This window comes from Microcaecilia unicolor, chromosome 3 (genome assembly GCF_901765095.1).
Source record: "Microcaecilia unicolor chromosome 3, aMicUni1.1, whole genome shotgun sequence".
In the NCBI taxonomy this organism is placed as follows: Eukaryota; Metazoa; Chordata; class Amphibia; order Gymnophiona; family Siphonopidae; genus Microcaecilia; species Microcaecilia unicolor.
Window position 1 is genome coordinate 443,575,184 of NC_044033.1, and position 14,752 is coordinate 443,589,935.

Consider the following 14,752-nt stretch of genomic DNA (forward strand, 5'->3'; position numbering starts at 1 on the left):
GCCGCACGAAAGACTCCTGAAGAAATTGCAGAGTCATGGAATCGGAGGTAGGGTATTATTATGGATTAAGAACTGGTTGAAAGATAGGAAGCAGAGAGTAGGATTGCGTGGCCAGTATTCTCAGTGGAGGAGGGTAGTTAGTGGGGTCCCGCAGGGGTCTGTGCTGGGTCCGTTGCTTTTTAATGTATTTATAAATGACCTAGAGATGGGAATAACTAGTGAGGTAATTAAATTCGCCGATGACACAAAATTATTCAGGGTCGTCAAGTCGCAGGAGGAATGTGAACGATTACAGGAGGACCTTGCGAGACTGGGAGAATGGGCGTGCAAGTGGCAGATGAAGTTCAATGTTGACAAGTGCAAAGTGATGCATGTGGGTAAGAGGAACCCGAATTATAGCTACGTCTTGCAAGGTTCCGCGTTAGGAGTTACGGATCAAGAAAGGGATCTGGGTGTCGTCGTCGATGATACGCTGAAACCTTCTGCTCAGTGTGCTGCTGCGGCTAGGAAAGCGAATAGAATGTTGGGTGTTATTAAGAAGGGTATGGAGTCCAGGTGTGCGGATGTTATAATGCCGTTGTATCGCTCCATGGTGCGACCGCACCTGGAGTATTGTGTTCAGTACTGGTCTCCGTATCTCAAAAAAGATATAGTAGAATTGGAAAAGGTACAGCGAAGGGCGACGAAAATGATAGTGGGGATGGGACGACTTTCCTATGAAGAGAGGCTGAGAAGGCTAGGGCTTTTCAGCTTGGAGAAGAGACGGCTGAGGGGAGATATGATAGAAGTGTATAAAATAATGAGTGGAATGGATCGGGTGGATGTGAAGCGACTGTTCACGCTATCCAAAAATACTAGGACTAGAGGGCATGAGTTGAAGCTACAGTGTGGTAAATTTAAAACGAATCGGAGAAAATTTTTCTTCACCCAACGTGTAATTAGACTCTGGAATTCATTGCCGGAGAACGTGGTACGGGCGGTTAGCTTGACGGAGTTTAAAAAGGGATTAGATAGATTCCTAAAGGACAAGTCCATAGACCGCTATTAAATGGACTGGAAAAATTCCTCATTTTTAGGTACAACTTGTCTGGAATGTTTTTACGTTTGGGGAGCGTGCCAGGTGCCCTTGACCTGGATTGGCCACTGTCGGTGACAGGATGCTGGGCTAGATGGACCTTTGGTCTTTCCCAGTATGGCACTACTTATGTACTTATGTACTTATGATCTGTCGCACTACACGGGAATTGAGCGACCACTCGTGAGGTTGCATAATCCTGCTCAACCTGTCGGCCAGACTGTTGTTTACGCCTGCCAGATATGTGGCTTGGAGCACCATGCCGTGACGGCGAGCCCAGAGCCACATGCTGACGGCTTCCTGACACAGGGGGCGAGATCCGGTGCCCCCCTGCTTGTTGACGTAATACATGGCAACCTGGTTGTCTGTCTGAATTTGGATAATTTGGTGGGACAGCCGATCTCTGAAAGCCTTCAGACCGTTCCAGATCGCTCGCAACTCCAGAAGATTGATCTGCAGATCGCGTTCCTGGAGGGACCAGATTCCTTGGGTGTGAAGCCCATCGACATGAGCTCCCCACCCCAGGAGAGACGCATCCGTGGTCAGCACTTTTTGTGGCTGAGGAATTTGGAAAGGACGTCCCAGAGTCAAATTGGACCAGATTGTCCACCAATACAGGGATTTGAGAAAACTCATGGACAGGTGGATCACGTCTTCTAGACCCCCAGCGGCCTGGTACCACTGGGAGGCTAGGGTCCATTGAGCAGATCTCATGTGAAGGCGGGCCATGGGAGTCACATGAACTGTGGAGGCCATGTGGCCCAGCAATCTCAACATCTGCCGAGCTGTGATCTGCTGGGACACTCGCACCCGCGAGACGAGGGACAACAAGTTGTTGGCTCTCGTCTCTGGGAGGTAGGCGCAAGCCGTCCGAGAATCCAGCAGAGCTCCTATGAATTCGAGTTTCTGCATTGGGAGAAGATGGGACTTTGGATAATTTATCACAAACCCCAGTAGCTCCAGGAGGCGAATAGTCATCTGCATGGACTGCAGGGCTCCTGCCTCGGATGTGTTCTTCACCAGCCAATCGTCGAGATATGGGAACACGTGCACCCCCAGCCTGCGAAGTGCCGCTGCTACCACAGCTAGGCACTTTGTGAACACCCTGGGCGCAGAGGCGAGCCCAAAGGGTAGCACACAGTACTGGAAGTGGCGTGTGCCCAGCTGAAATCGCAGATACTGTCTGTGAGCTGGCAGTATCGGGATGTGTGTGTAGGCATCCTTCAAGTCCAGAGAGCATAGCCAATCGTTTTGCTGAATCATGGGGAGAAGGGTGCCCAGGGAAAGCATCCTGAACTTTTCTTTTACGAGATATTTGTTCAGGGCCCTTAGGTCTAGGATGGGACGCATCCCCCCTGTTTTCTTTTCCACAAGGAAGTACCTGGAATAGAATCCCAGCCCTTCTTGCCCGGATGGCACGGGCTCGACCGCATTGGCGCTGAGAAGGGCGGAGAGTTCCTCTGCAAGTACCTGCTTGTGCTGGAAGCTGTAAGACTGAGCTCCCGGTGGACAATTTGGAGGTTTTGAGGCCAAATTGAGGGTGTATCCTTGCCGGACTATTTGAAGAACCCACTGGTCGGAGGTTATGAGAGGCCACCTTTGGTGAAAAGCTTTCAACCTCCCCCCGACTGGTAGGTCGCCCGGCACTGACACTTGGATGTCGGCTATGCTCTGCTGGAGCCAGTCAAAAGCTCGCCCCTTGCTTTTGCTGGGGAGCCGAGGGGCCTTGCTGAGGCGCACGCTGCTGACGAGAGCGAGCGCGCTGGGGCTTAGCCTGGGCCGCAGGCTGTCGAGAAGGAGGATTGTACCTACGCTTACCAGAAGCATAGGGAACAGTCTTCCTTCCCCCGAAAAATTTTCTACCTGTAGAGGTAGGTGCTGAAGGCTGCCGGCAGGAGAACTTGTCGAATGCGGTGTCCCGCTGGTGGAGATGCTCTACCACCTGTTCGACCTTCTCTCCAAAAATGTTATCCGCACGGCAAGGCGAGTCCGCAATCCGCTGCTGGAGTCTATTCTCCAGGTCGGCGGCACGCAGCCAGCACGCCTTCAGCTGCCTGACCACCTCCTGAAAAGGCTTGGCCTGCTCAGGGGGAAGAGCATCAACCAAGCCCGCCAACTGCCGCACATTGTTCCGCATGTGTATGCTCGTGTAGAGCTGGTAAGACTGGATTTTGGCCACGAGCATAGAAGAATGGTAGGCCTTCCTCCCAAAGGAGTCTAAGGTTCTAGGGTCTTTGCCCGGGGGCGCCGAAGCATGCTCCCTAGAACTCTTAGCCTTCTTTAGGGCCAAATCCACAACTCCAGAGTCGTGAGGCAACTGAGTGCGCATCAGCTCTGGGTCCCCATGGATTCGGTACTGGGACTCAATTTTCTTGGGGATGTGGGGATTACTTAATGGCTTGGTCCAGTTCGCCAGCAATGTCTTTTTGAGGACATGATGCATGGGTACTGTGGACGCTTCCTTAGGTGGAGAAGGATAGTCCAGGAGCTCAAACATTTCAGCCCTGGGCTCGTCCTCCACAACCACCGGGAAGGGGATGGCCGTAGACATCTCCCGGACAAAGGAAGCGAAAGACAGACTCTCAGGAGGAGAAAGCTGCCTTTCAGGAGAGGGAGTGGGATCAGAAGGAAGACCCTCAGACTCCTCGTCAGAGAAATATCTTGGGTCTTCCTCTTCCTCCCACGAGGCCTCACCATCGGTGTCAGACACAAGTTCACGAACCTGTGTCTGCAACCTCGCCTGGCTCGACTCCGTGGAGCCCCGTCCACGATGGGTGCGTCGAGAGGTAGACTCCCTCGCCCGCATCGGCGAAGCTCCCTCCGCCGACGTAGTCGGGGAGCCTTCCTGGGAGGTGGCCGCAGTCGGCACCGCACGCGGTACCGACGTCGGGGACCTCACCCCGGGCGATGGGCCAGCCAGCGCCACGCTCGACGGTACCGGAGGCGCAAGCACCGCCGGTACCCTAGGGGTAGGGCGCAACAGCTCTCCCAGAATCTCTGGGAGAACGGCCCGGAGGCTCTCGTTCAGAGCGGCTGCAGAGAAAGGCAAAGAGGTCGATGCAGGCGTCGACGTCAGAACCTGTTCCGGGCGTGGAGGCTGTTCCTGGCTGTCCAGAGTGGAGCGCATCGACACCTCCTGAACAGAGGGTGAGCGGTCCTCTCGGTGCCGATGCCTGCTGGGTGCCGACTCCCTCGGCGACCCAGAGCTCTGGGAGGAGACCGGTGTCGATGCTTCTTCGACTTCTTCCGAAGCATGTCACCGGAGCTCCCCGGCACCGACGAGGAGGACGTAGAATCCAACCGTCGCTTCCTCGGGGCCGAGGCCGAAGGAGGTCGGTCTCGGGGGGGGCTGTACCGCAGGAGCCCTCAGGGTAGGAGGAGACCCACCCAAAGGCTCACCGCCACCAGCAGGGGAATGGACAGCCCTCACCTGCACTCCTGACGATGCACCACCGTCCGACGACATCAGCAGACGAGGTCCCGGTACCACCGACGTCGATGCAGTCGCCCGATGCCTCAGCGCCGATGCAGAGGCTCGATGCCTCGATGCACTCGATGTAGTGGCGGCCGAGGAAGATGGTCTGGACGCTGACGACGTCGATGCACGCGATGGCCCCGGTGCCGATGCCGACAAAGAGCCCGAGAACAAAATGTTCCACTGGGCTAATCTCGCTACCTGAGTCCGCCTTTGTAACAGGGAACACAGACTACAGTTCTGAGGACGGTGCTCGGCCCCCAGACACTGAAGACACGAAGAGTGCCTATCAGTGAGCGAGATTACCCGGGCGCACTGGGTGCACTTCTTGAAGCCGCTGGAAGGCTTCGATGTCATGGGCGGAAAAATCACGCTGGCGAAATCAAAAGCCGAAATGGCGAAAATGAGCACCAAAACTTTGAAGGGAGAAAAATCTCGACCGAGGCCAAAATGAGGCCTACCCCGACAACGAAAGAAAATTTACGGGGCAAAAACTTGAAAACTACGGGGAAGGGCAGAAAACCCGACAGGGTCGTCCGGAGCACTTCCGAAGCACTTTCACGAAGAAAGAAGAGAAAAAACACGTCGAAACGGACAGCGCGAGGTCGACTCTCCGGGGCACGAACGGCGCAACACGACCGTACCGAGCGCGGACGAAAGAAGACTGGCCGGCTCGAGCCGGTTTTCGGGCGGGAAGACGGCCGCGCATGCGCGGTGCGCGCGAGGGCTAGCAAAGGACTTTGCTAGTGAAGATTCCGATTGGAGGGGGCTGCCGGGGACGTCACCCATCAGTGAGAACAAGCAGCCTGCTTGTCCTCGGAGAACATAAGATATGGTGGGCCTCTTATGGTAGTCTGGAGAAGGGTACAAAAAGTCATTTTCTAAGTTGGAAACTTTTCCTATACTGAGTTGTGCTCACTCATCTACAGAAAGATGTAGATTTGAATTAATAAAGAGAGATGTTACAAAGTTATACAATGATCCTTGATCTACAGTCTCTTTAATCTTGTCACCCAAAAGCACATCTCCAGTCACCTTGCAGCAAAGACAGAAGCTTAAAATCTAGAAGAGATTTTATAATCTAGGAGAACATTATATAATGAACGAATAAGATGGGTTCCACACTCATCTTCTTTTGAAAGAATAACAGTTATCTTACATTGTCATCAAGGAGAAAGACTAAAACAAAAATTCCTATACTCTTTCAATTCTATGCATATATTGCACTATGTACAAGTGATGAAAGTCACAATTCTTGCAGATAACATGCTATCCTGGAACACTTTCTTTTCAAGACAGTTTAACAATCTGGGATCTTTTCCAGAAGATATATTGGAAACTTCTCTGCATTTTTTCCCTTTTTTTCATAGCTGACTCAGCTACCATGGAAGGATGTGAAAGCTGACAGGCTGAATGGTAACTGGAGTTCACCACATGTGAAGCTGTTGCTCATGCAATAGGCCACTTACAGAAACTGGCATTGTGGCCTCTGAAGCTTCTATGAGCTTAAGAGGGCAATTTTAGTACTGGTCATCTACATAGGAAGGTTAAGTAGGCACCTACTTTGAGGCTGTTTTATAAACACACTAGAGGCATTTATTCGTCTTTATAAAATACCAGAACAAAACCTGCTGAAATCACTGCTACAATGCAGCTGAGCACATTTACACCAGCTCAGGAACAGGTGTAAATGCACATGGCTGGACTACACACACAGGACAGAATTTAACCTATGCACATGCTCTATGATCCCAAACACACCTACATCTGGGCTGTGTTCAAGTATGTGCCAGTTTGTTATTGCACATACTTGTACTCATGGTAATTTTATAGGATGCCTTTCTACTCATGTACAATGGTGTTTTGGCACAAAAAAAAAGCCTTTACAGATTTATCTCCGAATATAGAGATTTTACCTCTTGTTGTAGAAGAAAGTGAACCTTCTGAGACATGAGCTGAACAAACTTCAGGTAAAAAATCTCCTCATAAGAAAACTTATTTTGAGGTGGAGTTAGATGAGAGTCAGAAGGAATCCCTATAGAGAAATATAGTAGCATACTAACATAGTAGATGATGGCAAATGAAGACCTGTACGGTCCATCCAGTCTGCCCAACAAGATAAACTCATAGCATAAGGTATGATGTGATATTACATATGCACACTTGATCTTGATTTGTCCTTGCCATTTTCAGGCCACAGACTTAAGAAGTCTGCCCGGCAGTGGCCTTGTCCCTAACTACTGAAGCTGTTATCAAAGCCCCACTCCAACCCATCCAAATCTATCTAGCCATGATCAGGGAACAGACCATAGAAATCTGCAGGGCACTGGATTTGCTTCCCAATAGTTGGAGTTGGCCATCTAATCACTGCTAAGTTTGTTTGGTTCCATTCTTTCCATATAGGATTCCTTTGTGTTTATCCCATGCATTTTTAAATTCCGTTACCATTTTCATCTCCATCACCTCCCGTGGGAGGGCATTCCAAGCATCTACCACCCTCTCTATGAAAAAAAGTACTTCCTGACATTATTTCTGATTTGGCTCCCCACACCCCCCCCCCCCCCAACCCAAATTCATGTCCTCTGGTTCTACCGCCTTTCCATCTCTGGAAAGGATTCATTTGTAGATTAATACCTTTCAAATATTTGAATGTCTATCATATCACCCCTGTCTCTCCTTTCCTCCAGAGCATACATCTTCAGGTCATCAAGTCTCTCCTCATACTCCTTGTGGTGCAAACCTCATACCATTTTGTCACTTTTCTCTGAACCACTCTTTAGAAAGATATAGCCTCCAAAACTAAACAAGTGGAGCCTCACCAACTACTTGTACAGGGGCATCAACATCTCCTTTCTTCTGCTGGTTGTGCCCTTCTCTATGCAGCCTAGTATCCTTCTGGCTGTGGCCACCACCTTGTCACACTGTTTTGTCACCTTGAGATCCTCAGACACCAATACCCCAAGATACTTCTCCTGAGCTGTGCTCATCAATCTTTTGTAGATCTCTTCTCATGGTTTCTACTTCCTCCGAAACCTTACTGCCAGCCATTGACCTAGCGGTAAAGACTCACGCGGTAACCGGGTGGTAATGACCTACGCGCATCAAGTGCCATTTTTATTTTTCAGACACACAAATCGTATGCATGCCAAAACTTAAATTACTGCAAGAGCCACGGGATAGTCATGCGGTAACTCCATTTTGGCGCACGTAGGGTATGCTTAGACACTTATGTAGCTTAGTAAAAGGGCCTCTTTGGCTCCTAGCTCTAACCTACATCAAATATATTAGCATGTGTTAAACATTAAAAAAACATTTTTAATTGTAGAAAATTTCAAATTTATACATATACAATAATATATTCCATATCAGGTAATCTTCAAATTGTATTGAAATAAATAGGGATGAAAAAAAAATCACAAAATCAAACAAACAAACTACACAGGAATTTTAAGTTCATTGTAAAACAGGAAAGGAGAAGGAACAACATTAAACTACAAAACATTCATGAAAAGTAATTGGAAGCCCATTACAAATGTTTATGTTTATTAGACAATATATCACCCTTTCGAAATATAGCAAGGTGGTGTAAAATCAAATCCAAAACAGCAGTCCCAATCAACCTCCCTAACTTACAGGACAGAAAACTACCCTGGTTTATTCCTCTTCTCCTCAATAAACTTCTTAATTTGGGAAGGATCAAATAAAAATATACTGAACTCTCTGAAACAGCGTATGGTGAAAATTAAACTTGTATTAGAAATTGTATATTAAAACAAATATGTACAAAAACTGAAAAACATTCAAAAGTAAGGAGAAACATTTAAATAAACTGAGAACAAACTGAAAATTTCTGCACTGTGTACATATCTACAATGCAGTGGCAGAAACACAGAGCAAAAAGTGCCCATGTTGCAAAGAAATCACAGTAACAGAGTAGATGATGGCAGATAAAGACCTGCAGGGTCCATTCAATCTGCCCAAACATATTCATACTTATTCTTGAGCTGTTCTTGCCATTTCCAAGGCACAAACTGTAGAAGTCTGCCCGGCACTGGCTTAATTTTCAACTACTGGAGTTGCAGTTGAAGCTTACTCCAGCCCAATCAGCTCTTTCTATCCAGAATCAGGACACAGACCGTAGAATTCTGTCCGGCACTAGCCTTACTTCCCAACTATTTGATTTGTCACTTAAGCACAGCTAAGTTGTTTTAATTTCATTCTCTTTCCATTTAGGAATCCTTTGTTTTTATCCCAATGCATTCTTGAATTCTGTTATCATTTTCGTCTCCACCACTACCCACGAGAGGGCATTCACCACACTCTCTGTGAAAAAGTTCTTCCTAACATTACTCCTTAGTCGATCCCTCTGTAACCTCAATTCATGTCCTCTAGTTCTACCACTTACCCGTCTCTGGAAAAGGTTTGTTTGTATAAACGTCTACCATATCACCTCTATCCATCCTTTCCTCTAGTGAATATATATTCAGGCCCTCTTCTTGTAGATCTTTTGGCGCAAACCTCATATCATTTTTTGTTGCTACCGGATGACAGGCAAAAAGCACAGCATGATGGAGTGCAGCAGGCAGGAGGTAAGTTTAGGCATCTGTGCCTTGGCCAAGGCCTCTGCCAATGTTGAAGGGTGGAGCAGGTTTTTCTTGCACTCTCATGCTTTGGTGCCCTGAGATGGTGCTTCAGTGACTCACCTGTTAAGCCTGCACTGGGTGCATTGCCCTCTAGAAGTTGTGAACAACAAGTTACTAAAACTGCTCCCTGTTTTAATCCCTCCATCTCTGTACTGTCAAAAAGGGAAAAATCAGAATCACCAAATCAGCTTCAGAACTCCTCTTATTAATCCAAGCAAGCAAGTTTGCTTCCAACAAAGACATTTGTTATAGCATGGTTTCATACTGTGAAAACTATTTTGGAGAGGATTTTGGTTTGTTTGTGAACGGACTTATACTAAAAAGGGTTTGAATAGCACATTTCATCTCATGACGACTTAATTCTTCAGTTATAAGGATTACAACCAAAGAGATATGTCCTCAATATTTTTGGATATGTTTTGACTATAACCTCTTAATTGTTTTGAATCCAAAACTTTAGGATAAAAAAAAATTAAGAATTTTGTTTCCTAGATGTAAGTGTGAAACCAATATGCCTAAATAAGCAGCAAAACACAGACTTAAACATTGTACCTTATTCCCCTGGACCTGCACTGCTTATCATTCAAAACTGGACCCATCTTTGGTTCCCCTTCTATCTTACTGTAGGACTAGTTAGCTTTATATTCGCTTCCTTATGCAACTCTATACGTACCTGAAGGAAGATCCTTCCAATGCCACTCAGCAGCTGAGGCTCCTGGTCTGGACAATATTTGATGACTATGTGATATGCATCCACAGCAAGTACAAAGTCCTACAGTGGAAGGGAGGTGAGAAATCAAACAACTGCATTATTTAAATGTATTTATCCGCACATTGTTGCTTGCTTTACTCAGAAAAATACATTTGAAAGTAAGCATAAATCAATAAATACTAAATAGAACAAGATTACATTTAAAATATACTTCACTGAAACATTTTTTTAAAATCTTCTTATTACTGCAGAGAGACAAACTCCCGAGTGTTGAGCTCAGTGGATGATCACACGTACAGTGCAAGCAGTGGTTAGTAGGATAACACATATCTCATCAGCACAGTTATACACCTAATGAGGGTTCTAGTCAGAAAAATTGGTCATGTGCTTGATTTGTAGCCATGTGGATCATTATCCCTAGGCAAATTATAATGAAAAGAGATCTCAGAGCCCTAAAACGTCAATGTTTTATGCTATAAGTACAGACAACTTCTATATGGATAAGAAGAATAATTAAAATGGTGCCCTGATGCTTACAATTTCAATTATTTCCTCTCGCTGATGTTAGCCTAACATTAAAATACACTAACAGCGAAATGAGGGGATGGGGACAAATTCATCCTTTGGCTACACGGTTTTGTATTAACTATAAGGAACCTAATAAGAACGTAAGATTCCCACCTCACAACTGGATGGACTTCTACAGAAGTGGCATCAGTGCCAAGAGTGGATTATGTTAGCAGTATACACTAGCAACGTACCCAGGATTTTTTCAAAGGGGTGTATGTCTTCTGTCCCCTGCACCCCTCCCCTGTCCATACCTTCAAATCACCTCCACTTCAGTCTTGCACGGGCAGTGGCAACAGCACTCATAGGCTTCCTGCACCTGGACTTTCTCTCACTCTGAACTGTCCCACCCTTCACAAAACAGGAAATCGCATCAGAAGAGGTGGGACGGTTCAGAATGAGAGAAAATCCCAGTACAGGTAGTCTATGAGTGGGGGTGGGGGGAGGGCAGCACACATTTGGGGGAGGGAGGAATTGTAAAGCTTTGCGGGACAAGGAAGGGAGCTGAGAGATGTGAGACAGTTTATCTGCATTCTCCCTCTTGCCCTCCACCACAGAAGGCAGGAGGGAGAATGCAGATAAACTGTCTGACAGGGGGTGCCTATGCAACACATGCACCTTGAATGGATACGCCACTGGAATACACAGCAGCAGGGGCAAAAGTTAAGAACATAAGAATAGCCATACTGGGTCAGACCAATGGTCCATCTAGCCTAGTATCCTGTTTCCAACAGAGGCCAATCCAGGTCACAAGTACCTGGTAGAAACCCACATAGTAGCAATATTCCATGATACTGATCCCAGGGCAAGCAGTGGCTTCCCTATGTCTGTCTCAATAGCAGACTATGGACTTTCTTCCAGGAACTTGTCCAAACATTTTTTAAACCCATATACATTAACTGCTGATATTACAATCTCAGGCAAAGAGTTCCAGAGCTTAACTATTCGTTGAGTGAAAAAATATTTCCTCCTATTTGTTTTGAAAGTATTCCCACGTAAGTTCATAGTAGTAGTGTCTCCTAGTCTTTGTACTTTTGGAAAGAGTAAAAAAAATCTACTCGTTCTACACCACTCAAGATTTTGTAGACCTCAATCATATCTCTCCTTAGCTGTCTCTTTTCCAAACTGAAGAGCCCTAACCTCTTTAGCCTTTCCTCATATGGGTGGAGTTCCATCACCTTTATGATTTTGGTCACTCTTCTTTGAACCTTTTCTAATTCCGCTATATATTTTTTTGAGATATGGCAACCAGAACTGAATGCAATACTCAACATGAGGTCGCACCATGGAGCAATACAGAGGCATTATATTACAAACAAAACAATATGCCATTAACTGTCAGACAATATCAAGGAAGTGCTGTTTATGCAGACTGATACTGTGTGCAACAACCTAACTATATAAGCAAATAAAAAACTGTTTTCAGGTTTCAGGATTTCATGCATCAAGAACACACAATTCAGCACTGCTGTCATCATTCAGAATGAGGTGTTGGATAACACTTAAAATTAAGGCAGTGTCCTGGTGGTGACAAACAGTTTTCGTTATACGATGATTGACCAGATAGTTCCCCAAGAGATACTCATAAATGTTAACGTTTTCTAATAGACTTCCTTCAACCTACACCTAAACTATTCCAGTTTAGGTGTAGGTTGGCAGCAACATGTCCAGTATGTTTAGACTTTCACTTCAGATTCACTTCATACCACATGAACAAACTGATTCCCCATCTAGGACTATTCAAATCACCTTAATATTGTAAATGGACAAAGGTGAGCTCCATTTAACTTATTATGGCCTTGCTAAAGGCCCTATTACTATATCTTAGTGTGTGCTAACAGACATTAGTGTACGCTAAATGCAGTGTGTCCTATTTTATGCCTATGGGCCACATGGAACTTAGCGCACACTCTGCATATCCATCCTTCTTAATTTCTGATCTGGGCATGATGCAGCATGCTTCTATTCCAACTCATTTTGCAGGCCATACTCTGATCTTGATTATCACTCCTCAGTACTCTCCTCTCAGCTTTTCTACACTCCAGTCTACACCAGTGTTGTTTTCTCTCTTTTTTCTACATTGGAAAGAAGACCTGGTACCAAAGGTCTTTGGTCTAGGCATCTTGGCAGAATAGCCCCTTTTACTTTTCCTTCTCTATGAGATTATCTTCCTTCTGATTTCCAGGATCTGTGGTTGGATGAGCAGGTGGATACCTGGAAGTCTTCATTACAGAAGGCACTTGATCATATCGCCCCACTTAACTTTTGATCAGCACTGGGCATCTGCTCATCAACCAGGAGAGCCAAGCGTCATTGGCAGAAAACTAGAGCAGAGGCCTCTAAGAGGACAACCAGATGGGCACAACAGTATTATGTGGTGCAGCTTTGCAATGCTAAAAAATAATTCTGTTCTAATCAGATTCAACAAGTATCTAATTCTGTGAAATAACTCTTTAGAGTTTTTAATAAACTTGCCACCTCTTCCTCCCAAGTTAATCCCAATGTTCATCTACCATTAGATGCCTTAGCCAACTATTTTTCTACTAACCTTGTATCACTTCAAGCATGTTTTCCGCCACTCATTTTGCCACCTTTTCCTTCATCATCTCCCCAAATTCTGTCAGTCACCTGGGCTTCCTTTAATGTCTCTTCCTTAGAATCTTTCTCTAAAATAATGGTGCACTTGCATAACACATACTGTTCTTTGGACCTAATCTCTTCAAAATGTCTCAAACTACCATCTTGAGGCTTCATGTCTATACTCTTTTCTTACTAGCAGTTTTGCCTCAGGCATGTTGCAGGCATCACTGAAAACAGATCTTAAGCCAATTTTGAAGAAGCCAGATCTAGACCCCTCACAAGCCAAGAATTATCGACCAGTCTCAAATCTACCTTTCCTTTTGAAAAATTATGGAGTCAGTAATCCTTGATCAACTCCTAACCTAGAGCAAATCCATCAAATGCACTGCACCCATGTAAGTCAGGATTTAGGGCTGGTTTCAGTACAGAAACAGTGATAACCGCCTTACAAAGTGAACTTCATAGCAATCTGGAGTGATGTAAAATTGCCCTGTTAGTTTCACTAGATCTATCTGTGGCTTTTGATCTACTCAATCACGAACTTCTATTACACAGTCTATCCACTTGGTATTTCTGGGACTGTTTTGGAATGGTTCACTTTTTTTCTTGGTCAAAGTTCTTTTCAGATAGTTTAAACATCGTCTTCCTCAACTCTTCTTCCACTAACTTGTGTTATTCCTCAGGGATTGGTGCTCTTCAATTTATTTGTCAGTCCTTTGGCTTTACTTAGTCAGTCTCTGGGGATCAGCTCTTACTCACATGCCAATGATTTTCTTCTAGTTTATTATACTGATCTGAATTCCATAGATTTACAACCTCTTCAAAACGGTCTGCATTTAGTAGTACGTTGGCTGAAAGACCATCGGTGAGTTTTGAATCCTGAAAAGACAGTGGTCTGCTAGCTCTCCAGTTCACTATCACTCCTTTCTTATTTGATAGATATATTGCTCCTGTCCCCTCTTTTAGGTATCTTTGTGCCATTTTAGATTCATCACTGTCCTTTGCCCCTCACATCTCTCAAATTGTCAAAACAGGATTTTTCTTCTTATGCAGATTAAGGTCAATCCAAAATCTATAGGATTTTGATGCACTTTGTTCCCTGTTCTTTGCCTTTCTTCATTCCAGGCATGACTATTGTAATATTATATATGCAAGGATTGCCAAATACAATCTTAAAAGGCCGCAGACATTGTAGAACACTGCAGCCCGCATACTGTGTCGGGCTAATTGCTATGATCGTGCTTCACCGGCTACCTATCAGTTCTAGGATCAAATCCAAAATTCTTACTTTAACCCACAAGGTTCTCTATAGAGGTTCTCCTGCCTACTTTGCTTCACTAGTGATCCCATGCACCCCTTCTTGTATGCTTCATTCATTGAAAAATAATAGATTAGTTCTTCCACGCCCCTCTAAAGCTCGATGAAAAACTATAAGGTCTAGTGCCTTCTTCTGCAACTCACCTCACCTCACTATGGAACTCACTACCACAGAACCTTCGGCTTGAAACTTCCTATGAATCTTTCCGCGCTCTACTGAAGACTCATCTATTTCAGCAAGCATTTTATACAAAGTTCTGGAATGATCCTGTAGAGGGAAGTAAGGGTTTAGGTTTAGTTAGGAAGGTTGCTGCTTATGTTTGGGTTGTCTTTGTCTCTATGTCTGATTTTATTTGTTCTCTATTTTCGTTGACTCTGTATGC

General features: G+C 45.4%; 1 protein-coding gene across 2 annotated transcripts in view; it reads right to left on the bottom strand.

Annotated features, from left to right (window-relative positions):
• The window catches only part of TRAPPC12 (trafficking protein particle complex 12), a 318,722-nt gene that overhangs the window by 17,750 nt on the left and 286,220 nt on the right, over positions 1 to 14,752 (bottom strand). For both annotated transcript variants that reach the window (XM_030198921.1, XM_030198920.1), the window contains one exon: positions 9,867 to 9,965. In XM_030198921.1, the coding sequence (XP_030054781.1) occupies positions 9,867 to 9,965 (99 nt within the window). The remainder of the gene's footprint in view (positions 1 to 9,866; positions 9,966 to 14,752) is intronic.